Source organism: Pyrus communis, chromosome 10, assembly GCF_963583255.1.
Source record: "Pyrus communis chromosome 10, drPyrComm1.1, whole genome shotgun sequence".
Lineage (NCBI taxonomy): Eukaryota > Viridiplantae > Streptophyta > Magnoliopsida > Rosales > Rosaceae > Pyrus > Pyrus communis.
In genome coordinates this window covers 23,690,592-23,715,818 of record NC_084812.1, presented here as the reverse complement: position 1 = coordinate 23,715,818, position 25,227 = coordinate 23,690,592, and the positions used below count along the sequence as shown (strand labels likewise).

Genomic DNA, 25,227 nt, shown 5'->3' with positions numbered 1-25,227 from the left:
ACAACACATGCTTATTAAACATACCCCAATATATGAATATACTCGAGATTTTCACATAAAACAAAGTTTCAGATGCTCTGATAATTGCTCGGAATAGAGGCTTTCAAAATATTTGCGTGGAGGGAGATTCTAAACAGGTCATTAATGTGGTTGAAGGGAGATTCAAAATACCATGGAGAATCCGATCTATCATTATGTACATTAGAAGCTTGATGTCTTCCTTCCAAAACATTACGTGGAGTCACAACTTTCGGGAGGACAATTTTCTTGCAGATGTCACTAATGTAGAAATGGGTACCTCCAATTCTTATTTTTGGGGTTGCACTATTCCCTGCTTTAGAGTCTTTTTTTTTTTAACAAACGATATTATTTACGCTAAGAAGGAGGGGGTGGACTTAGTGTTACAATGTGTTAACAATAATATGATTCAAACTCGTCTCTAATAAAAATCAAACATAAATCCTCTTCACTTAACTACTGGTTGTATTTGTAGTTTTTTCTTTAATGCATTTATATTTCTCATGAAAAATATCATTCTGACCTTAACTAAATCTTCCTGTATACGTGGCACTTCATGATAAGTCCTTCCTGCAAATCTACAAACTCTTACGTAAGCGTTTGGCTTTCGAGAAAGTGTCAATACTCGGGAAAATTTTTCCCAACTTTTCTCGAGAAAAATAAAACCAAAATTACAAACAGAAAACCCTAATTTCCCAAATGAAGTGTGGTAGCGGTCCTCATTCCTCATCCTAACGCCGTCTCTGCATCTCCCGGCGATCATATGCAGTGGGAATTGGCAATCTGACCGGCGAGAGAGCTCCACCACTTCAGAGACCGCTACTTCCTCTCTCCATTGACCAGGGTATCTCTCCCTTTCTCTCTCTGTATGTATAGATGTATATTTGTATATATGCATACAGTATATCACTGTGTGCGAGTGTATAATATAGCTTGTTATTCTAATTGCTTGCAGTTAGGAGCTTGTTTAGATAATATGCAAATTTTCATATGAATAGGTAATGAATTTTTTCCAGTGAAAAGATTGAAGTCACCACCAATCTATATGAATATGCACTTTACTTTCGTTTTCGCAGAATGGAAACACGCAATTGTGACCAATTTTGAGTTACAACCTGCAATTCTCCTGTAAGGAAATCAAACTCTTACTTGCTTTTCTCAATGTAGTCTGTGTAGTTTGAAGAATTGTTATTTTATACTGGACGTAGACGAAAGACTAGGACTTTGTAAAATGTAGTTGATTATTTAGGTCTCCCCATCCCTTTTCTTCTTTTCATTGACCAGTGCTTTTTTTTTTTAGGGGGAGGTGGGAGGGTGGGAGGGTGGGAGGCTAGAAATATCTGTACATTTACAATTCCTTTGTCCCTTGACCTCCGTTTTATCTGTACATTTATCTTCATTCTTCAGTTCCAAAAAAGTGCATTCTTTCTCTTTTATTTTGTCTTTGATAGTAAATACTTGGTTTCTGTGGTACAAGATGTTAGATGAAGTTTACCATTGCGTATGAGTTCCTATGAGATGTTTGATGGAAGTTTACCATTGTGTATGAATCCCTGGGACACCTCCACATTTGTTAATTGGCCCCTATCTTTTTTTTTCTTTTTTTTTTTTTCCCCTTGATCTCGAGTGAAAGTATCATTACCTGTGAGATTAATCTAATAGGAGTATGGGTAGGAGCAGTAAGTAGTAGTTATCATCATTGTATGCTGAGCGTAATTTTATTATTTGTTGTATGATTTCATATCTCATTAATAAATAAATACACTTTCAATAGTAGGAGATATATGTGATTTAGAAGTAAAAGTTTGATTCATAGCACAATTATTTCCCGATACAATGGATTAGGGAACATAGTTCAGTATCATTTCCGGTCTCCTACATGGAATTGTTAATTCGTACGTGGATTTTTAGTGGTTAGAGTTATCAAAATCTAGAGTCTATTTGCTGAACATATAACCCTTTGACTGACCATCATGACCTCTGGCAGACGTGTGATTGAAAATCTTACATATTTTGGTCGTTTTCTTGTGAATTAAATATATATTATAGTTGTTATATCTTATACTAGGGTCATCATGATGGCCAGTTCGGGAGATTATAAAGGTGGGTGAAAAACTGCAAGTAGTAGTTGATCTCGAAAACCAATATGCATTGTTTTTCTTTCTTTCTTGTGTTGATATGCTTGAGTTCCTCAGGATTTCATATAATTACTTTCCACCTGCAAGTTTATGTTCACCGTATTTTTTTCATACAGTACCATACTAGTTATTGGTTTATTTATTTGTTATCAATTTCTTTTAGGAGTTAAAGATGGATCACTACGACCTGCATAGACAGAGAAGGGATTTGAAGCACAAAGGAAGAAATGTTGGAAGAAACGTTGTATGGTCACTTGCAATGGATAAGTGTTTAATTGATTGCCTTGCTATTCAAGCTAGACATGGAAACAAAATTGACAAGAGCTTTAATGAACATGCTTACACTGCTGCTTGTATTGCTGTGAACTCTCGTTTCAACTTGAATTTAAACAATCAAAAAGTCATTAATCGTCTTAAGACCATAAAGAAGAGGTATAAGGCAATGAAGGATATCCTGAGTCAAGATGGGTTCAGGTGGAATCCCACTACAAAGATGATCGAGTGTGACAATGAAGAACTTTGGAAGAGATACATTGCAGTGAGCGGATTTCTTCTTTATTCTTTCATTGTTCATGCTTATATTTATTGTCTGCATATTGGTGATATTGTTAATTCCATAAATAGGCACATCCTGATGCAAAAGGGTTTCGAGGAAAGCCGATAGAGATGTTTGATGAACTCAAAATTGTTTGTGGAAACTATCAAGTCCCTAGTCGCTGGGCTAAGATGAAGGATGGAGGCCATCCAAGTGAGATGAAGAATTTTGAAGATGATTCTGCCTCATTTCTTTCTCCAAGCTCAGATGACCTAAGTGAGACAGACGGAACCGAGTCATATAGTGGACCAGAAGAAGAATTTACCAAGTTGCCAGATGGTAGTCAAGACCCCCCTCTGGTCCAGCCACTTAGACAACTTCCAAAACGCCCTCGCGACTCAGAAGCCCTTCAGGATGCACTGATGACTGTGGCATCAAGCATTCGTTGCTTGGCTGATGCAATGGAGCAAAGCAAATACCCTATTGATGCCTCTCAACTACTACAGGCTGTGATGGAGATTGATGGTTTGGAAGAGGCTAAACAGATGTATGCATTTGAGTATTTGAATGCTGACCCTGTCAAAGCTCGAGCTTTCATGACATACGATGCTCGGATGAGAAAAATATACTTGTTTAGACAGTTCTGGTGGTGGAAGTAACTGTCAATCCCAATTTTAGGGTCCGTAGGGTGTATAGTTCTCAAGCTTACAAGAAGACTCATGTTTGGCGGGTTTCTGGAGGTGCATGTACAGATACAAGATATCTGCAGGTTCAATATCATGTAGTGTTTGCAAGAGTCACGTTGTTTGCTGCATCTTTTGAAAGTTAAAGATTGCAGTCACCGTTTATCTGATGCGTCTTGTAAACCCGAAATAGCGGTTGTAGTTTTTCCACCCGTTTTTCCCTTTTTCAGCTCTGCCATGTGTTCATTGCGTCCGCCAATACAGTCCCCTTCCTTCTCTAAAATCTGTATATTTGTCATTTGCATTTTGTTGATTTGGGTGGTGAAGTGAGAAAAGCTAGTTGTATTTGTTGGTGTTTAATTTGTTAATCTTTGTTCATGTTGAACACTACTTTTATGTTCTGGGACGGAAGAGTTTGGGAAATGCTTTACTATACCACTTATGCTAATGCAAAAATAGGGCAAGCGAGGGCATTCCTCCTTATCAACGGATGGCCGTCATTGCCACCAAAGGCAATGCCATTTCTACGGCAAGTCCGACTTAAGAGAGGTTAATATCAGTCATCGCTCCTCCAAAGTCGAGCATTCAAAAGATCCTTTTTACGAGGGAGACGAGACGAGACGTCTCTTCATCAAGAGTTTCAAAGACGGCACATTGTACAAGCAATACTTGTTAGATCGGGCCTCAGGTATCCCTCTTTCTAGGGGACCATACAAGCAATACTTGGGGAGGCGGGAATCGGATTAGGGACCTCGACTGCAGGTGTATGCTGTCGTGCAAATGTACTGACTTAAACAGAACGAAGAGGTATTAGTGGTAGCTATTTTCATTATTCGACCTAAATATAACGCACAAATAGCTCATAAAACTAACAATGTATTTGAAATGTGAGAAGAAACAAATGAATGTATAACCAATGTAGGGCATGTAAACCAAGACCCCTTCCTTTAAATCTTTTCATCCAAATAAAACCCTGCCCTCGGTTGGTCGATGTCATGAGATTTCATGTAATAAATTGAAATCTGCTGAGGAAACATGATCTGCATTTAAATATGGAAAAGAATACACCAAAAACTGATATAAATGATCTTTTTTGCCCTATTCTTCCTCGACATTTCGAGTTTGGTCGTTGTCTGGTCGTTTCTATAACTTAATGCGAATCATGTTCGCGGTTATTGAAGTGGCGGACGGCAGACCGTCTTTATTCCTCTGAAACCTTGAAAAATGTATAGGACAAAATTATGTTATTGATGCCATCCATTCTCGGATCTGTTTCGAACTCAGGGTCGATATAAAAGAACACCTGCAAAATGTAACGTGTCTTTCAGTACATCAATTTTGCTTCTAAGCAATTAGTATTTTAAGGCACACTACTTACAGGCATGTCAATCTGCTCCCCTGGAAGAAGTCGCTGCTCCTCGAAGCAAAAGCACTGTATTTTATTGAAGTAAACTGCAGCCTGGGAAAAGGGAACATTACGTTATCAGAACCCAGACATTCTAATGTGAAGTGCATGAAACTCCTAGAAGCTGGCTTTTAAGTTGTCAGATCGGAAAGGTTATTGAAAAATGTAATACCAAAACAATAGGCATGATTTTGGAACCGAAATAAAGTGAACATATGTTTACACTAGACGACTCCTAAATCACATTGTACCAGCAAATTTGCCACAATCTTATACAAACTTATAACCAAGCTGATGGACTGCTAAGATGGGGTTTCTCCGGAATCAAACAAATACAACTGATATTACTGTAAGCATTAACAATCCCGAAAAGAAATCCCGGCAAAGAGTCGAGAAATCACCCTTGAACACATCCCAACAATCTTGGAAAACTGTCATGGGAAAACCATCTGGACCAGGTTCTCACTAGCCCCTACCAGGATCAAGTGCAACCCAACTAATTTCTTCCTCATGATTTCAAAAGCTGCATATTCGATGGAAACTGGCACAAACCCATGATCCCTTGGCTTGTCATAAGTGCTCTTGATTTCACGAGATGCTTCTCATGACTAGTCATTTTCCCCACACAAATCTGCTTTCAATTCTAAGGCCACATTGACACATATTATCAATTGATACAGCAACAATTTGTCAAGGCATCTTTCAAATGTTTTGTTAGGCTGGCATTGATTTCATACAGTGTTTCTATTTGTTCCTTCACTATCCTCGGACCACTCTCTATGTCAAGAAATTACATCAATATAATAAACTATCTTCTGAAAGCCAAGAAAATGGAAACTTTCAATGCATTGTATAGAGCTATCTCAAGCTCATCCAAAAAAACCATTTTTTGTGTTACCACCTGTCTCTGGTTGCAAACTGTTGTAATTTTCAAGAAATCCTAAAACAACAGCACACTTCAACCTTCAGGTACCCTCTTATGACAGCATATTTCAACAGCTTAATTACCCCAAAGGTGCCATCTAAATTTAGTCAAGAAGCTTAGACCATCAAACCTCTCAAGATAATCAACATCAGAAGTAAAAATAAGTGAAAACTTCATTTCCATAAGATCTAGATAATCAAGGTTTATGGAACCCAATAAGAATAATAAATTGAGACACTGTTCATACTAGAGTCTAGAAATCCAATTCAAACAAGCATGACAAAGCACTAAAAGATAGATTATCAAGCAGTACCTTCATAGGGGTAACATTATATGTGGAGACACCAACTACTGGAGTTGAACTTCGATTTTCAGCAGTATAGAAAGCAAGTGCACTTTCTCCAGGTTTGACCCTTACCTTCCAGAAATAAAGCAAGAAGGTTACGGTAAAGCAACAAAATTGTAAAGTGAGCCTTTTCGTTGAAAAAAATGTTATGAAGATTAATAATGCATATACGAATAAATAAATATATTGTGAAAGGAAAAACCTCTCTTTGTGTAGGAATAAACTTCCATTGCATTCCATCAGCCACATCAGCATTGAACTGCACCACAATCTCCCTGCAAAAGGATGTCATATAGAAATCTAAATGCTGGCAAATTTATTCAACATAAGTCACAAAATTACACATCTTTGAGAACAACATCATTCCAAAGATGAATCCACTAATGAAATTCCGACTCATGATTCTAGAATAAGAAACAAAGGTTTTCATAATTATTTTTTTGAAAGTGAGTGAAACTCGTGTGTAATTGGGATACGGGTAGTGACCGAAAGAATTCATTTATGAATACTTAAGGCTTTGCAGGAGGGTAAAAAGCAACAACAAAATGAAACTTAAGGATTTACTAATTTCATAAAAATAAGAAGAGGACAAAGCTCAGTTACTTTAGAAGCAGAACGCGGACCTATTTGTGACTGTGCCATCCTTAGCATGCCGAGCAATCTTCTGTTCAACACTCTAAAGAAAGCAAAGGAGCAAACCACTGTTAAATCAAACAAATTCGGAATGAAAGAAACCCATATTACAGCCCGAAAAATCGAAAAGAATCAGACCTCACGGCGTTGGATAGTGCCTCCATACCCTGTAGCTTGGCAGAATCTTCTGTAGAGAGGAACAGCTGCATAACTGGCAGCCACCATTGCAAAAACCAAACCCGTCAAGTAGTAAAGCATCTTGCGTGATTTTCGTTGCGTGGCAGCCAGAGAAGAATAGGGTCTCTGGATCCTTCTCAACAGAGACTGAGATGCAAATGGTGAGAGTTGACTGCCACACTGGTTGAACGAGCTTAATTCAAAGCGCTGCCACATATTCTTACCACCATGGCTGAAATGCCTCTGATATGCACTAATGCTACTTCCACCTCCACTAAAATTACAATTGGGTATGCATCTGGATCATCAAATCAATGAAACAGCAAAAGATTCAAACTTGATACATGGCATTCACACAAGTTATCTTCACCAACTGCAATTTTAATCCCGGAAGCGATTTCCGCACTTTTTTTTTCCCGGATTCTGCATACTGCTATTTAATCCTTGCCATTTAATTGAATAATCCAATCGAGAATCAAGGGACAGAAATAAACAGGGTCTTGCGGAACGAGAAAAATGGTGTGCGGAAATCATGTCCTTTTAAGCAACGGAGATATTTACCTGAAGTGGAGAGTGAAAAGGTGTGAGCTGTTGAGGTAGGGTGAGAGGGGAAGAGCTCTCTTACAAACCCTAGACCATGACATGGTTGACGAGAGCGGATTTCAATTGATATTTAACACTGGCAGCATCTCTCCAACCAACAGACAGTAAGAAGATGATGATTCTGCAAAACCCTAATTTTGAAATTGGGGTTTGAAATTGGAGTTTTGCTTCAGCTCCCAGCAAAAATCGGAGCAAAAAAATTGAAAAAATAGAAGAAAAATGGCAGACCTGAAAATTGCCCAGAACCTGAACCGCCATTGAAATAGAAAGTTAATAAAAAAGAAATATTTTACACGTGTCGGGATATAACTGGTGTTTGGAAAGAAGGAATGTAGGCCTTTGGAACATTCACTTTCAAGGCCACACAACTCTTCCTCCTCCAACTCTCTCTCTCTCCGTCTCTTGCTGCGCCCCCGCCGCTGCAGCCCAGACGTGACAACTCCACCAACCTCCTCCGCCTTGCTATTTTCTAGACGTTCAAGCCCTATTTAGCTTCTCTTTGTCTGTGTGTTAGAGACGAAGATGAACGATCCAGCTCATGATTTTCATGAAGAAGAAGATGACCAGGGGGACATATTTCTTGATGAAGATGACATAATCCGCGAATCCGCTGTTGATGACGAAGGTCCTCATCCCCGTCTCTCTCTTTCTATATATAATATATATGTAAATGTATGTATGCATGCATTAATATATTTTGTGTAAAGAATAATATGTGAAATTTTTGTTAATTTGTGGTGGGTTGCAGATCTTCCTGATGCAGATGATCAAAGTGCTGGTATGCTTACTTCTCTAGAACCGATATTGTCTCCGACACTAATGATTTGTGTGAAATGGGTTTGGTTTTGTTTTTCCTCGTGGGTTAATTCCATTGATTTGGTATGGTATGTATGAATGTTTTATGGTGGTTTCAGATGAGCCTGATGACGATGACTCCGTTCACACGTTTACTGGCCATACGGGTAAGTGTCTCAGTTGTTGTGCTTCTTTCGGCGTTTCAGCTGCTACAGACATTATGGGTGTGTTTGAAAGTGCTTATGAGACCAATCTTTAGTAAAAATGCAAGTGAATCTTGGAAAAACACTTGAAGTGCTTCTTGCAAGAAGCATATAAATTGTACGCCTTTCAAAAAGCACTTCGAGTGAAACTCAACCGCGATAGCGGCAAATAGTTAGAGCCTTAGGCAGAAATGTTTTATATTTTTGCATTTTTATAACTTACTATTGTGGAGGGATGTCAGAATCTTCTATTGAAGGGATTTTCTTAAGGTGATTGTTGTAGACATCACTGAGATGAGATGCAAGGGTTAACATTTATTTCACTCTCTAGCCGCATTGATTTTGGGACTGTAGATTATTCTGCCCCTCGATGGAGTTATTGACAGTTGCTTTCTTGTGCTAGGAATAGGAAATAAAATATATATGATATGTTGCTGTTTATTTTATCTGCACATGAGTTGGTTAGGAAATAAATGTTGAGAATGAATTCCACATTGATGAGAGGAGGGACGTTGCATGTGCTTATAAGTAGTCGAGCTACTCCCCATATTGCCAATTGGTTTTATGGTAGAACCTCAACTTTTTCATGGTATTAGAACAGGTTGTCCCCCGTGTGAAGCCCAATGGCCACACATGCTCAATGTCACCCAAGTTGCGTTGTCCACGTCACCCTAGTTTGCATTGTCCACGTGTTAGGCTTGAAAATTCGCCACACTTGCGTGGGCGTGTTGAGAATGAATCCCACATTGATGAGAAGATTGACCTTGCTTGTGCTTATAGTTGGGCTACTCCCATTATTGCCTATTGGTTTTATGGTGGAACCTCAACTTCTTCAATAAAATCTGTATTAGATTTGGATCTAGCTTGATGCTTTTCCACTTAGGTCGGGCAATTCTATTTCTTGGATTACTTGAAGGTTTAGGGTTTCAACTATTTTCCTTTCCTTTCTGGGACAGGTGAGCTTTACACAGTTGTGTGCAGCCCAACAGATCCTGCTTTTGTTGCAACCGGGGGTGGAGATGACAGAGGGTTTCTTTGGAGAATTGGAGTAGGAGATTTTGCTTTTGAGCTCCAAGGTAGGTGTACAAGAGAATGTCTGCATACTTTACGTGCTCTTATGCTTTTGTCTGAACCCAATTTTATACTAGAAACCTAGCTCAAAAGTACCAAACTATGTACTCATTGGATCTTATGCCGTAGTTTAACTTCATCTACGCTACTCTGCAGGTCATAAGGATTCTGTTTCTAGTTTATCATTTAGTACTGATGGGAAGTTGCTTGCATCCGGAAGCTTGGATGGAACTATTCAAATTTGGGATGTAGCTTACGGAGTTGGAAAAAGAACTCTTGAAGGTCCTGGAGGGGGCATCGAGGTAAAACTTTTAGGCTCTATTTCTTACTGTGATTATACTTTACTTTATTAAAATTTAATATGAACTTTGTGATTCACAGTGGGTCAGGTGGCATCCTAGAGGGCATCTGGTCCTCGCTGGTTCGGAGGACTGCACGGTCTGGATGTGGAATGCTGACAGTGGTTCCTATCTTAATATGTTTTCAGGCCATGGTAGTAACGTGAGTTGTGGTGATTTTACCCCTGATGGTAACTATTCTTCATCATTGTACTTCTATCTGTCTGCTTCTCTCTCACTCCCTTGCTCTATTTTTTGTAAACTATTCTCATGCATTTAATTTATTTAACTGATTCAAAAAGCATTTCGACGTTGTTTAAACTGTCACTATTGTCTTTTGCCGCTTGCTTAAGGTAAAACAATATGCACTGGTTCTGCTGATGCAACTTTGAGAATATGGAATCCAAAAAGTGGCGAAAACATTCATGTCATACAAGGTAGTTATCTGATAACCTTCCTATGTTGTTCCTCTTACAAGTTAGTTGAAGTTTTGGAGCAAAACAATATAGAAAATGGGTAGTATGAACCCTTGATTGTTTTAACTTTTGAAAACACCTAGGAAGATATGAATGTGCTTGATCTGTTTGCTTACTCTACCTGTGACCAATTGATGTTGCAATGTTCCAACTTCATTAAGAAGCTACCAGTTCGTAACCATAATATGAGAGCAGAGAACCCCTAAACCAAACAATGATAAGGATGATACTCAGATGTTTTGTTGTATTATATCTGAGAAGAATGACATTCACATACAAGGTCTGAATTTCGGCCAATATACATGTTTTATCGGCGGAAATTTGAGTTATATTGGCCAAAATTTGAGTTTTCATTAGGTGTCACTGTCAACACAGAAACTTGGGTTGAAGCTCTGTCTTTTCATTCTTTCACCAAATTTGATTACCTTCATCTTCGTTTAGTTCTATCAGCTAACTTAAGTACCTTTTCTATCATGGTGCTAGCGTCTATCATCCTTATGTATCACGAGTTAGTTCCTGTGCAGCTCGGCATGCTAGTCCTGAGTTTTCAGCTTCTTTGCATAAACTGTGCAGACTAAATCTGTCATCTTATGCTGGTCTCAATATCTCGTTTTTATCTGACGCTAGTGAGTAGTGCCATATTTATCTTGCTAAAAGCTGGTAACGTTAACAGGAAATGAAAGACTGAACTGTTTTTTTTTCTGATATTCAGCAGTTTTGTCTATTTGAAACTTGTCGCAAAAACGGTATTTGTTTGTCCTCTTGTTGTAAACTTTTGACCTTTTCTGTCTTCTAGGTCACCCATACCATACTGCTGGTTTAACATGTTTGGCAATAAGCTCTGATTCAACTCTAGCTTATACTGGTGCTGAAGATGGTTCTATCCGTATCGTCAACATAACTACCGGAAAGGTATGATGTAATTTTGTTACACTACGATTCCTTAGTTGGTTAGTTCCTTGGTTTCACATCTAGAATTATCAGGCTTTTAATAGAATTCCTTTTTTCCCCATCAACAGGTTGTTAATTCCCTGGCTTCACATTCAGATTCTGTCGAATGCATCGGGCTTGCACCAAGGTACATCCAAGCCTCTCGGACAGTCAGATTGAACTGCAATTAATTATGATAGACTGCTGCAATTTTGGATTGATAAAAAGCTATTACTTGTTGACTTCTCACCTCCATCATTTCCCTCCTTCGTCCTAAATTACAAGGAAACTTTGTGTTGTATATATCTTTGCAGTTGCAATCAATGTGACTCTAAAGCATGTAGTAATCTTTCACTATACTCATAAATTAAATTGGGTATGGCAGTTCCCCTTGGGCTGCAACAGGAGGCATGGATAAGAAGCTTGTTATCTGGGACTTGCCTTCTTCATCGGCCCGTGCTACATGTGAACATGAGGTCTGTTGGAGTTTCTTCTTGTATAATATGTACCTTTCCGGTTCGTTCTAACATTCCGAGTTGTTACAAGCATGTTAGCTTCCAGCCAGTATCATTGTAGATTTTAAATTGCTGCAACTGTCTAATGGAAAAATCTTATTTGTTGGCAGGATGGAGTGACATGCTTGACATGGCTTGGTCAATCAAATTACCTAGCAACAGGTTGTGGGGATGGAAAGGTTCGAGTCTGGGACGGTCGCTCTGGGGATTGTGTTAGAACCTTCAGCGGCCACACCGAAACTATACAGTCTCTTTCCGTTTCTGCCAACCAAGAGTTTCTTGTTTCAGTATCTACTGATGGAACTGCCCGAGTTTTTGAGATTGCAGAATACAAGTGAGCAAAATATCCTACATAGTTTTGTAACAAGTACGGTCTTAGAGTTGTGCATTACTTAGAGAGTCTAGGCGCCCAATCTTAATCTTCCCAATGCCTAGTGATTTATCGAGGCGGTGGCTAGCCGCATAGTGCTTAGGCGGGGATTTTTAGAACAGTAGTTTTAGCCGTTCAATTCAATTTCAACAACTTTTAGATATTTTATTTTCATCTTAGATATTCATCTCGTATCATTCACTACTTCGCACTATTGAAGAATTTTCTCATTTTGTTATCGTTTCCTTTATAATTTGTTTTTCAATTCCATGGCTTGAAAATCTCTCACCCAAACATACTATGTCATAGATTGTTTGTGGCATGATCGGTTTTTTACTAACAATTCCCACGACAGTTAGTATTACAGACCAGAGATATTTCTTTTCACTTATAAGTTGAAAATATTAAATTCAAATCTTGTAAAATTGTGTGTTTGAAAAACAAAAAATAAAATGAAAATGAAAAACAATTTTCCACCGAAAAGAGAAGTCAGTCTAGTAGAAGCAAGCAATAATATTAACCTTGATGCACTCCCGCGCATTGGCTCTTTCTTCCTATACCAATTTCCACGAGTCCTATCAGTCGTTGATTCTTTCTTCCTGTACTAATTTCCACAAGTCCTGTCAGTTTCGTGGAAAAGTGAGCAATAATGTTGACCCTGATGCACTCCCACAAATTGGTTCTTGCTTCCCATACCAAATTTCCACAAGTCTTGTCAACGATAAATCTCCCAATTCAACGAAATTCCTATTTACACCGAAAGAAACAAGAAAACAAAAAACACGGTTTTGAGTAATTATATCACTGATCATGCCTGCCTTTTTGAGTCTTGACTTTTGCGGAAGCAGCACATGAAATATTTATGCTAAAGGCTAAGGCATATACATATAACAATTTTAAAGACAAAAAATCACTGTCATTTAGTACTACAGTCTAGGGTTAGGCTAGTGTAGATAATATCGTTTATTAAAAAAAATAGAAAGACAAAAAATCACTAAGTCAAGTTAATACATTTCCATTTGTTGGAAATATTGATTTTGTTCGTCACTTGTTGCCTCAACTGGTAATTTACGTGACTGTGAACATTTCTTTGTAACATAATTGAGACGAAATGATAAACGAAATGAAAAAACATAACTCATATTCAATCGAAACAAAAACAGTGAAAACGCGTCAAATACAAGTATGCAAGTCATAGTATATTACATTTTGATTTGGTTTATTATTTAACCAAACACATTACCAAGCTTTATTCACAGCCAACATACATTATTCTTACAAACTGTCGGGGGTTTTTCCATACCACACTGAGTCCTAACCATTTGAACCACCCTAGCTGAACTAAGATGGAGGGTGACAGAATCAGGTGCTTGAACAAACTCCTTCGTGCTTTAATTCTGGGGCTAACTTTACTACAATGTGTCAACCCTTCCCTTTCCCTTGGATTCAAAAATATTTCTTCAGGAGGAGTGATGAGGTGCATTGAGAGGGAAAGAGAAGCACTCCTTGCCTTCAAACAGGGCCTCGTGGATCACTACAATCTCCTCTCTTCATGGGGAAGAGAAGTCCACAAGCAAGATTGTTGCACATGGGCAGGCGTCCACTGCAGCAACCGAACCAACCATGTTACTCAACTTAATCTTGGATGGTCTTCTTCGCCTGAAGCTTACTCACAGTCACTTCAACAGAAAAGACACCCGCAGTATATCACTTATGCTTTTCAAGGTAAGATGATGAGTCCTAAACTGATTGAGTTGCATCATTTGAAATATTTGGACCTTTCGTGGATTAACTTCAATGGGACCCGACATCCAGATTTCATTGGTTCTCTTTCCAATTTAAGACACCTCGATCTCTCTTTTGCCTCTTTTGGTGGTCGATTTCCAAGTCAAGTTGGAAACCTTACCCACTTGCAATATCTTGATCTCAGCTTCAATTACTTTGCTAACGCAGAAAATCTCAATTCATGGCTACCTCATCTTTCTTCTTTAACATATCTGGACCTGAGTTGGAACAATCTCAGTAATGTTCCTGACTGGCTGGAAATAGTTAGCAAGCTCCCAAAACTTACAAACTTGACATTATATCAATGTGGTCTTCCTTCTCCTGCAATTCATTCCACTACTCTTTTTAACATGAATTCTTCAAAATATCTTACTCATGTTGATCTCCGTTTCAACCAACTCACATCTTCCATATTTGTATGGTTATCCAAAACCAATGCCAGCCTTGTTCATCTTGATCTCTCTTCTAACCAAATTGAAGGAGGGATTCCACAATCTTTTTCCAAGTTATGTAATCTGCAAATATTGGACCTCTCTGGCAACAATCTGAGTGGACAGCTTTCCTGGTTGGTTCAAATATTAATGTCTACATGTCCTGATCAAAACTCATTGGAGATTCTAAGCCTTTCAAGCAATCATCTTTCTGGATCAATTCCTAATCTCACAAAATATTCATCATTGAAAGAATTACTTCTCTGGTACAATCAATTAAGTGGAACAATACCTGAAAGCATTGGGCAAATGCCTAATCTGGAGCGTATAGACCTGAGTATGAATGCTCTGGAAGGTGTGGTTTCAGAAATTCATTTCTCTAAACTCTCCAGATTAAGGTATTTGGCTTTGTCCTCTAACTTGCTAGCTTTAAACTTCCATTCCGATTGGATTCCTCCTTTTCAGTTGGTCCATATATGTTTGAGGTCTTGCAAAATGGGTCCATATTTTCCAAAATGGCTTCGAACTCAGAACGAGTATGCATACCTCGATATTTCTGACGCTGAAATTGTGGATATCCTTCCAAGCTGGTTTTGGGGTATGACTCGTAACGTGACATATATCAATCTATCCAATAACCAGATTGGAGAAATGTTTGCAAATTTGACAGTGGATTTCGTATATCACCCCAAAGTACAGCTGAGTTCGAACCAAATTGAAGGTCCAATTCCCCCAACTCTAGCACGTGCGTCATGTTTGGATCTCTCTAATAATAAAATTTCAGGGTCGATTTCTATCTTGTGTGAAGCATACAATGGATTATTGTTTCTTAATCTCTCAAGCAACAATCTCTCTGGAGAACTTCCAGAATGCTTGACACATTTGGACAATCTAGTCATGCTTGATTTGAGTTACAATGCTTTTTCCGGGAAAATTCCATCCACAGTAGGCTCACTATATCAAATGAAAACGTTGAAATTAAGAAGCAACAGATTTGTTGGAGAGTTTCCTTCATCCTTCAAGAACTGCACCAGTTTACAGGTTATTGATGTTGGATACAATAAATTATCAGGACACGTACCAAAATGGTTAGGGGTTAGCCTTCAGAACTTGGTTATCCTGATGCTTTCCTCTAATAACTTCAACGGAAGCATGCCGTCTGAACTATGCCGTCTAACAAACATTCAAAACTTGGATGTGTCTAACAACAACATCTCTGGAACAATACCAAAATGCCTCAACGATTTGACTGTTCTGGCACAAAAAGGAAATTCATCTCCGATCCTTCAACATTTGTACCAAAGAGATGATTTTTTTGATGGCGTTGGTTATATGGATGATGCAACATTCGTATGGAAGGGAAGAATGCACTCGTATAGAAACACTTTGGGACTTGTGAAGAGAATTGATTTCTCGAGCAATAGATTAACGGGGGAGATTCCAAGTGAAATCACGGATCTTGTTGGGTTAGTTTCTTTAAACTTATCGAGAAACGGATTGACAGGTGAGTTACCTGCAAAGATTGGAAAGTTGCAATCATTGGATGCACTTGATTTGTCAAGAAACCTGATACATGGCAGAATTCCAACAAGCCTTGCTCAGATATATGGTCTTAGTGTCTTGGACTTGTCATGCAACAACTTTATTGGCAAAATTCCAACAGGCACTCAGCTCCAAAGTTTTGATCCCTCTGATTATGCTGGAAATCCCCAGCTGTGCGGACCTCCACTTCCAAAGATGTGTGGTGATCAACAGGAAACTCCAATCTCAAGCAACGAAGAAGAAAAGGATGAGCTTATAACATGGGGATTTTACGTCAACATGGCGCTTGGCTTTATTGTTGGATTTTGGGGAGTTTGTGGCAGTCTGATTTTTATCAGGCCATGGAGATACTCGTACTTCAGGTTCTTGAATACCTTGAATGATTGGTTTTATGTGAGGGTGATTTTGATCAAGCGGCACTTCAATTAAGCAATGGTACGTAAATGTGATTTATTTATTTTTCTTAAATTAAGTGATATGCATGCATGTCTTCATAAGGTCTTTCTGATTAATTTGGTTGTGTTCTTCAAAACTTAATTATGCATGCTTTTTTATTTTTATTTTCAGCGCCTTCTGAGACAACACAAAAGGGTTCACTTCACTGGAAGAGCTTCACGGGCCTTATCTGTTTTAAGTTTTCAAGTATTGAGTTGTCATAATAAGGAACTTTACTTCTAAATGTCCTTGGCAGATGATTTGTTAGTATAAATTGTTTGTACGAAGTTTATGTTTACGTTTACTTTATCAAGACCTTTCTGCAGTATATGTTTTGAATCATGATATTTACTAAAGAAATTCAGTTAATTCTGGATTGCATATGATTGTTTTGTTTGCCGTAAATTTTAGTTCAAGGGATTGGTTGCAGTCTTGGGCATATGTCTATCAATGATCAGACGACGATCAACAAACTAATTATTATTTTTTTCATCAGAAATAATACACCAGGAACCCTATATGCTTTCTGTACACAAATTACAAGCTTTTGAATGACATCCTTCCTACCAACGTTTTTTACGACTTTCTATTTTTCCTTTCCATTTTGTCAAAGAAATTTATATGCTCGAATCATTTGACGCATGGGAAATCAATTCAAATAAAACAATTCAAATACAATATTTACTGCTGGTAAATGACAAAATCTAAACCGTGGAAATGATGAAGCTTTGGCTCCAGTGGTTTTAAACCGTATGATCGATCGAAGGATACATAAGCTGAGAGCCAAACCGAGAGAAGTGGCAAACTAGGCACCTGGTCGAGCGGCCTAGATTTTCACTTCTGTCCAGCTGCTGTGCTCCTTTTGGATTCAAGCATAGTACCTCCTTAAGTGCAGCTTACGCTTCAATGTCCATTCCAAGGGCCGAAAGGGCAACAGCCTAAGATAACATGCAATGGGCCAAACTGGGGAAACTACTAGTGCTTGCATTGCATCGTTTGTAGCTTCCTGAGGCTTTGTCACTCATGAGATAAGACAAACTATGGCGGGCAAAAATTGTTGGAGAAACCATCGTTCCAACACCAATGAACTGAAAGCGAAATAGAACCGTCAGCAACGATAAAACATGCAGAGAAAGCAGCAATTAAGGATTTACTAATTTTTCTTTTCTTTCAGTTTTGTTGTTTTTATTGGTCATGCAAGTAGAGTTACTAAGTTCAGATACTCTAAGATACCTTAAACTACCGATTTTGTTTCTTCAATTCTTCCAATCATGAATTAGAAGATAAAATGTAACGATCGTATTCTAACTGGAAATCTAACGCCAAACAAAATTCCGTACGAAGCTGCGTTTAGTAATTTATTTTAACAGGTCAGGTAAAGAACATCCTATTGAAGGCCAAATTCGGATATCGGTAGGAACATGAAAGCAACTCTTATCAAACCTCTACTCAGAATTTCCCACAAGTATCATAATAAGAACCTAACCTGTGAATAACACTCAATTGTGGTTCTGAAGTCCTAGTGCTTAAAAGCAGAATCCCCACATTTCTTTGAATCTAATGATTCCTGCATTTGGTCAGTTCACATTTGGAACGAGAGCTGCAGTGGAACGTAACTATTGAGAAGGCTAAATATATATACAACACAACTTATTAGATACTTCTCCATTAATTAAACAAAAATACGACCTCATTTGTCAATCCATCGTCTTTATAGCCGATATTCTCTAGGATATCATGTATAGCAGTCAAATCCCTTCCTGAGCAGGCTTCACTGAGTGGTGAAAGAGAAGACCAGGAGGTACCATGTGGGATACAAGGTACAAGGTTCTGTATTAATACAAATAATGAATCGGTAGATAGTTAGATTCGAGCTTACACAAATTGGTCAGATTGAGTCCAGTGAAAAGAAGATAACATACGAATATATTGCTTACAAGATTGCACCAAAATATAGATCTAGAAACAATTGCGTGAAGATTTTTAACAGTTGAACTATGCTCTCGGGGTAAAGTTGATAAAAACAATGTTGTATTTAAATAAAAATATTTTCATGGATGTCAGGTGAGCACAAAAAACTAAGAAAACATGTTATCATTTGTTGCAGTCCTATTAGATTATGAATGTGATCGTGCAAATCTTATCATATCTCTTAGACTGGATCTTATCTTATTAGAATTGTAACTCTATTAGGATAATGAATTTACATTCCCTACTATTATAAATAATTTTACTTTCCGTACTCCTATAAGTTTATAAATAAAGGCACAGTTGAGTCTCTTTTCTTAAATCACATTTTCTCCAGGTTTTTACAATCGCAACTTTGGCTTCGTCGTAAACAGTCAAATCTATATGGTAGAAAGATCGCTTTGGGAGTCTTGAGCAATCAAATACCAAAACATTTGTAATTATAGAGTGGTAACTACACAAGCAGAGAAACCTACCCAAAATCTCGCTCACATTGTCGTTTTGCTAAAAAGACGTGAACAAAATCGACTAAAAGCGAAAACAAAATATACCCAACTAGGCCAGTTGCACAACCCAAAATTTGTGAGCTCAAATTGCACACATTAGAAATTAAATTGTGAACCCAAAGAATAATTTTTCATGTTCTCGCTGTTAGGCAGCAGGGAAAGTGGCCACCATGGCCGTCCGTCCTCCTCACCAGCCTTTCGGCTTCTGAGTTAATCGTGATGGTTGTGCTTTTGCTTTCGCTTGGATTCTCCGGAAAGAAAGCGGGTTTAGAGATGGAGACTTTTGTGGAAAAGCATCCTTTCGAATTCACTTTGTGGGGATCTCCATATCCTATCCATTCATCGTATATTGTACGATCAATTTTCGTCAGATACTATTTGTGTTTAATTTTAAATTAAAAAAAATTAAATAATTTATGACCGTACGATATACAATGAACTGCTAAAATGTGGGGTATCTCTAGGATACACACAAAGTGGATCCGGATGGAATCCAACACGGGTTTTAGAGACAGTGATTAAGTGAGGGTATATGGGACTTGGATTGTCTGCCCTCCCCATCACATACCATTCTCATCCCCTCCTATATTTTGTGATTACGGTTAAGCCACGTCAACATTTAATATTCCAATTGCTTTTTATTTTATTATTTCTGTAAAAAAAAATTAAAAAAAAAATATCAATGTTAAATGTTGACGTGGCTTAACCGTGACCATAGAAATAGGAGGGGATAGGAAGGGTATGAAATGGGAAGGGCAGACAATCCAAGTTCGGGTATATGTACATCACTTTTAAGCACACCTAACAACTTTCATCATGCTTGTTCTTATTAAATACAATTTTTAAAATTTAAGGATTGTTATTAGCTATTCAAAATTCTCACTGTACACTCCAAACTTTCTATATTTAAGAAAAATACATTTACGAGTAGAGACGCAACTCGGGCAAATTGGGCAAGTTAGATGGTCAACCCAACCCTAACCCAACCTTTCTAATTCGGGTTTGGTTGAGTTCGGTTTCATGGGGATTTATTCGGGTTCGCGTTTGCCCAATTTTATCAAATTTAATCTTCTAACACATTACTTTATAAGATAAATCTCAAATTCTGAACCAAGTAATGCAAAACTATTTAAAATTCAATTTTACACATCACCATCCATAAAAATAATAAACCAAATAGAGTGGGACACATTTCTAAAGTTTCAACCATACAAAGTTAAAATTAAATGACAAGACAATACTAATGTTTTAACCAAAAGAAACATAAAAGCAACACTATTGTTCATTGTTCAAATGAAAAGCAAACAATAAATTTCAGGTATAGCCATCCCAAACTTGTATCTAGCGTATTTAATACAAAGTGAGATGGGTAATATGTGCATGAGTAATTTGGGTTAAAAATTTGACTGGGTTTGGGTTGACATGGACGAGCAAATCATCAACCCAACCCAATAGGGGTGGGTTCGAAAGACTGAAAACTGAAAATAACCGAACTTAGCACCAAATCGAAACCGAAATAAACCGAACCGAAGAAAAATCAAACTGAACCGAATTCTAAACCCATTTAAACAAGTTTTATGATATTTAACTAACCCTTACTAACAAATACATTACACTGTGTACATGTGCAATTAGTTTAAGGATTTGCTATTGTTTTTTATTGCCAACTGCTTAAAGATGAAATGGATTTTGGCAGGAGCCAATTGTCACAACCCAGTCCGGGCCCCAACCACATCCCAGGCTCGACTCCATCGTAGCACGATATTGTCTGTTTTGGGCCCCAACCTCGACCGAAATCAAGGCGTGCTGACCGTCACGCCTTGATTTCGATCGGGGTGTGTCACAATTGCTTAACTAATACACGGTATGAAATGGATTCTATGTTAATTTCCCATTGCATATAATTATTTACATTGTTTTATCATTTCTGGTACTGAAATATATGCATCTTCCCTTATTTTTGGTAATGGAATAAATATGCATATGACCTCCCCTTGAAGTTTCAACAATGCATACATTAGTGATATAGTGTACCAAGCAACGGTGTTAGACTTATTGAAAAAGATATATAAAAAAATTAAAAAAAAAACCGAATATAAACTGAACCGACAAAAACCAACCTAAGTCAAACTGAACTAAAAAAATGAAAGAAAAATCAAACCGAATAGAAACTTCGGTTCGGTTTTCGGCTTCGGTAAAAAAACCGAACAGAAATGAACCGAACCCGCTCGTACAACCTAATAAATAATTAACTTGAGGTTGGGTTGGGTTTGGGCGGGTTTTTACTTCATTCTAACCTCTCGATCGGGTTTGAAATCGGGTTGGGCATGAGCGAATTTGGGTTGACTCAACCCATGTTGCACCCCTTCTTGTGAATAATGCAAAATGAAATTTTCGGAGTGCTAATAACAGTTTTTAAAATTTTTTATAACAAACTTGGGATGAAAATACATTAAGGAGCAAGGTGAAGCCACTCAAAAAGGGGGATTTTCTTTAAATCCTTGATATTAATCTTTTAGCACAAAATCGAAAATGTTTGAAGAGCCTTTTTTTTTTTTTTCAAACCTCGTCATCCTTGCATTTTAATTTAGAAAAAAATAAAATAAAATAAAATCATTTCTCTCCCACTTTTCTCCTTTTCATATATATTTTTTTTAACTTTTATATTTGAATCTAGTAAATTATAAAATAAAGTAAAAGCCCATTTTGCTTCCAATTCCATTTTGTGCTTTCTTCCCCTCCCAACAATGAAAAACCGTGAGGTGAGGTTTCAAGATAGCTTCCATGGCTATGTGCTCAATTCTCCCCCATCAAGACTTAGTTTTCCCGCTAGGGTTCATGTGGTGGATAAAATCTCGTGTTTAAATTTAGGTACGTTTGAGATCGTAGTTTGAAGTTTTCCAACAGTTTGGACGGGAGGAGGTGTGTGCTCGCGCCGGGCTTTGCTCTTTTTTGTCTTTTTATTTTTATATTTTTATTCTCTTGTTTTTATTATTAAATAAAATTATTAGATGATTTAATTTGATTAAAAATGTAAAAATTAGAAGTTCTTTATATTAATTTTTCTTAAAAAGAAAATAAATAGTGACGTCACTCAAAAAAAATTTGACTCTCGTTCTTTAGACCAACCTGCGCCCTGGAAGTCGAAGGTATAAAGAGTAAATACGATCGATGGCGATTGATACCATCCCTTCAAATCAGAGTTGTTAAGCTTTCATCAATTAGTCTAATTAATCAAATGGAACCTGCCATTTTTCCAAACACAGACCCGAGCTTGGTTCTAAAACTGTAAAATAAATGGAAATAGATAAAATCTAAATATAAAAAGGCAAATTGGCACCAGGATGCATATAAATTATTCACAGTAATTAATTAAAGAATTAAACCATGATGTACATAATATATAACATGTATCAAGCGAAATGTACTTGGTTGCGCTTTGAAACGCTCCCATTCGACAAAAGGACAAGTAGCCATCACCTAAACAAGAGTTCTTCGCTAGGACTGTGGAGACGACCCTCGGAATCGGTCATTGGTAGAAGAACCCGAACCGAGCAGCCTCGCTGGGCAGCCATACTCATATAACAGTACTTGTCAAAAGATGCAAATGTTCCAAAACGGCAAATTTTGCACTTCCCTTCTCAAAGATGCAACACTTCTCAGACAATCTAGTTTGAGCCCCAAACTGTTGCACAAACAACAGAAAGAAACACCATGTAGAACACAAGAAACTCGGTTTGGTGACGTTACTTCTACGCAATTTTTTTAGTTCATGGGTTTTCATACAGTTTTTGCATCTATCAGAGAGCAGAAAACAAAATAAGGAAACTTGCCAGCTTCCTATCGACTTTGCACAATGAAGTTGAAACGTAGAGCTAAGCAGGAAAACTCACTAAAATATGTATGATAAACTCACTATGACAGAAAATACAACCTCGTTGCATTCTGGTACCAAAGATAATCATTCCAGAGACGTTGGACAGATGCAGTCGGCTAGAGAACAAACATGCACCATCACCTTCGAATAAAAAACCCAGCAATTGACTAGAACATGGTCGGAAGGCACATTATGAACAGGGTAATAAATGAAACATCAGTCTAAAGCATGGCAGCACCACGATGTTAAAAACAAGACTTTCGAGAATAATCGCTAATAACAAGTACAAGAGCGAGAGAGAGAGAGAGAGAGAGAGAGAGAGAGAGAGAGAGAGAGAGAGAGAGGAAAGAACGAATGATAATATTGACTACGCAGAGAAGAGATATACATCACTAGCCAACTGACATAATGACCTAATATTTCAAAGTTACTTAAAACATTATCCACAAAACCTAGTTAATTTTCAGCTATAACCCGATTTAACTGAACACTTGGAGTAACAGCAAGCAATTCCACCCTTAACAATCATGACTTGGAAAGCGATCAAAGAAACAATTCGCAAAAATGAGCGAACTTGATGCATATATCCCATAATTTTCCCAGGCAATTCACAAATACCATTTAATTAGACAACGGATTTATTCATCCAAACAGAGTGAAACTAAATACAAAGGAGCAGACCCGACTTCCAACTTCGTCTTGATTGGATATACAATCGATTGAAAAGTAAAAACAGTTTGAGCAATTATTCACCAAGAAGTAAAATTTGGATAGAAATTAAGCATTCATGTTAAAACCCCCCACGTTAATGGTAAAATTTCGGCATTACAAAAGTCAAAATAGCACAAGCCAACAACTAGAAACACTAAGTAAATCCATATAAGATCAAAAGTGGATTGACTTGCGAAAATTGTACCACAAATCCAAGTCGAACAAGTAATTATGATAACGAAGAGTAGTTCACCGAAGTAGTAGACTTAAATTTTGTTGAAGGCAACAATGTCGCAGCTCTGAATATACTCGTTGCGGGGCTCCGCGGTAAGCTGCTCTTCGATGAGGTCATCGACGGAAACAAGGTCGTCGACAATGGTGAGCATGATCTGCAACTTCTTGATCCCATAACCAACAGCAACCAATTTCGATGCGCCCCAGAACAGACCCTCCTTCTCGACACTCCGAACAGCCTCCTCGAGCTTCTTCATGTCAGTCTCATCGTCCCAAGGCTTGACATCCAAAAGAACAGAGGATTTCCCACTCTCCTTCTTCTTGGTAGACGCCTTTTTGGCTGCCGCCATCTCCGCCTCGGCCTTCTTGTCCTCCTCGGTTTCATCTCCAAAAAGGTCCAAATCGTCATCGTCATCGCCTCCAGCAGCGGCAGCAGGAGCAGCAGCCTCAGCCTTGCCGCTGCTGACTCTCACTCCGGCAGCCTTGCCGGGGAAGGTTGCAGCGAGTTGGGCTGAAATGCCGTCGTACCACTTGCTCACATTGTCAAATGAACCGGCAGGCTTTTCCAGCACGGCGGCGTACACCTTGATGTCATCGAAAGTCAGCTTGTCTCTGAGATTGGGATGAGAAGTGAATTATTCGTCAAATTTTTATATTTATTTATACCAAAAACCCAAAAACCAAAAATAAAGTAAAATCCAAGCGGAAAAAAAAAAAAATATATATATATATATATATATATATATATTATATCGAACAGAAAAAAAAGTAAGAAGAAAGAAGAAATTGTTACCCGGAGATGTAAGATTTTCCGGCGAGGAACTCCTCGAGGGACTTGAGACCGGCCTCGGTGTAGAGATCTGAGAAGGTGATGGCCATGGCGATCCGCAAGAGAGTTGGAGAGAATCGGCTAAAGACAGAGAAGTTGGGTCGAACGAGAACGGGAGTGAAGTGAATTATTATAGCCGGCTATTTATATTATCATGGGCTGGGAATAACCCTAGATGAGCACGAGTAGGAATAACTACTTTAGATATTTTCTAAGATTTTTTATGTGATTCTACTATTCTAAAATGTTCTATTTTCGACTAGTATAAATATATCATTTTAGGATTCATTTCTAGTAATACAGTTCGCAAATTTATTATGTTGCTTACTGCTTAATTTTTAATATTGCTTACTAACTTGATTGTCGAAGAGTCTTTGATCGGCCTCCAGTTTTGGCTTACTCACAGTTGTTTGTTCTGTTATAAGTAAACAAATTTCAGTATCTCCACCTTTTACGACGGTGCATAAATTTCGTACTAACACTCTCAATATTGATTCCCAATGAAATCTCAAATCCCCAAATCCTTCCTAACTCTAATCGAGACCTGCACAAGCCTTCAACGTCTGAAGCAAATCCACGCCAAATCCATAATCTTAGGCTGTTCTACAACCAATCCATCAGGGACAGCTCGTAAGGGTTTTTATCACAAATGATCCCTGAAAGTGACCCTCACCATCAAGATGGTCCTTGAAATTAAAAATCAATCAATGTAGTCCTTAAAAATAGGTGTCGCAAATCAATGTGGTTT

The 25,227-nt window shown here is 38.0% G+C and overlaps 5 protein-coding genes across 6 annotated transcripts; 3 read left to right on the top strand and 2 right to left on the bottom strand.

The window, feature by feature from the left end:
• Window positions 1-519: 519 nt before the first annotated feature.
• LOC137746809 (L10-interacting MYB domain-containing protein-like) lies at window positions 520-4,649 on the top strand. 2 transcript variants are annotated; one of them, XM_068486817.1, is made up of 4 exons: window positions 520-862; window positions 1,095-1,146; window positions 2,320-2,694; window positions 2,781-4,649. In XM_068486817.1, exons 3-4 carry the CDS (start codon window positions 2,329-2,331, stop codon window positions 3,348-3,350), a joined length of 936 nt encoding a protein of 311 aa, XP_068342918.1. In that variant the 5' UTR covers window positions 520-862; window positions 1,095-1,146; window positions 2,320-2,328; the 3' UTR covers window positions 3,351-4,649. The 2 variants fall into 2 exon arrangements, with proteins under 2 accessions (XP_068342918.1, XP_068342919.1); XM_068486818.1 differs by lacking the exon at window positions 1,095-1,146.
• LOC137746810 (cytochrome c oxidase assembly protein COX11, mitochondrial-like) lies at window positions 4,317-7,692 on the bottom strand. The gene is made up of 7 exons (XM_068486820.1): window positions 7,422-7,692; window positions 6,822-7,158; window positions 6,674-6,726; window positions 6,253-6,325; window positions 6,018-6,122; window positions 4,753-4,833; window positions 4,317-4,677 (listed from the first exon to the last, which is right to left on the bottom strand). The coding sequence occupies exons 1-7, from the start codon at window positions 7,502-7,504 to the stop codon at window positions 4,576-4,578; spliced, it is 834 nt and encodes a 277-aa protein (XP_068342921.1). The 5' UTR covers window positions 7,505-7,692; the 3' UTR covers window positions 4,317-4,575.
• A 128-nt stretch (window positions 7,693-7,820) lies between these two features.
• Window positions 7,821-12,394, top strand: LOC137746811 (uncharacterized). Its single transcript, XM_068486821.1, has 11 exons — window positions 7,821-8,088; window positions 8,212-8,241; window positions 8,378-8,425; window positions 9,418-9,537; window positions 9,689-9,834; window positions 9,914-10,061; window positions 10,224-10,307; window positions 11,143-11,258; window positions 11,366-11,424; window positions 11,662-11,752; window positions 11,902-12,394. Exons 1-11 carry the CDS (start codon window positions 7,986-7,988, stop codon window positions 12,127-12,129), a joined length of 1,173 nt encoding a protein of 390 aa, XP_068342922.1. The 5' UTR covers window positions 7,821-7,985; the 3' UTR covers window positions 12,130-12,394.
• Window positions 12,395-13,442: 1,048 nt separating this feature from the next.
• Window positions 13,443-16,716, top strand: LOC137748882 (receptor-like protein EIX2). Its single transcript, XM_068489074.1, has 2 exons — window positions 13,443-16,354; window positions 16,487-16,716. The coding sequence occupies exon 1, from the start codon at window positions 13,508-13,510 to the stop codon at window positions 16,346-16,348; it is 2,841 nt and encodes a 946-aa protein (XP_068345175.1). The 5' UTR covers window positions 13,443-13,507; the 3' UTR covers window positions 16,349-16,354; window positions 16,487-16,716.
• Window positions 16,717-23,465: 6,749 nt separating this feature from the next.
• Window positions 23,466-24,600, bottom strand: LOC137748371 (elongation factor 1-beta 2-like). Its single transcript, XM_068488518.1, has 2 exons — window positions 24,444-24,600; window positions 23,466-24,262 (listed from the first exon to the last, which is right to left on the bottom strand). Exons 1-2 carry the CDS (start codon window positions 24,527-24,529, stop codon window positions 23,683-23,685), a joined length of 666 nt encoding a protein of 221 aa, XP_068344619.1. The 5' UTR covers window positions 24,530-24,600; the 3' UTR covers window positions 23,466-23,682.
• Between the last annotated feature and the right edge of the window lie 627 nt (window positions 24,601-25,227).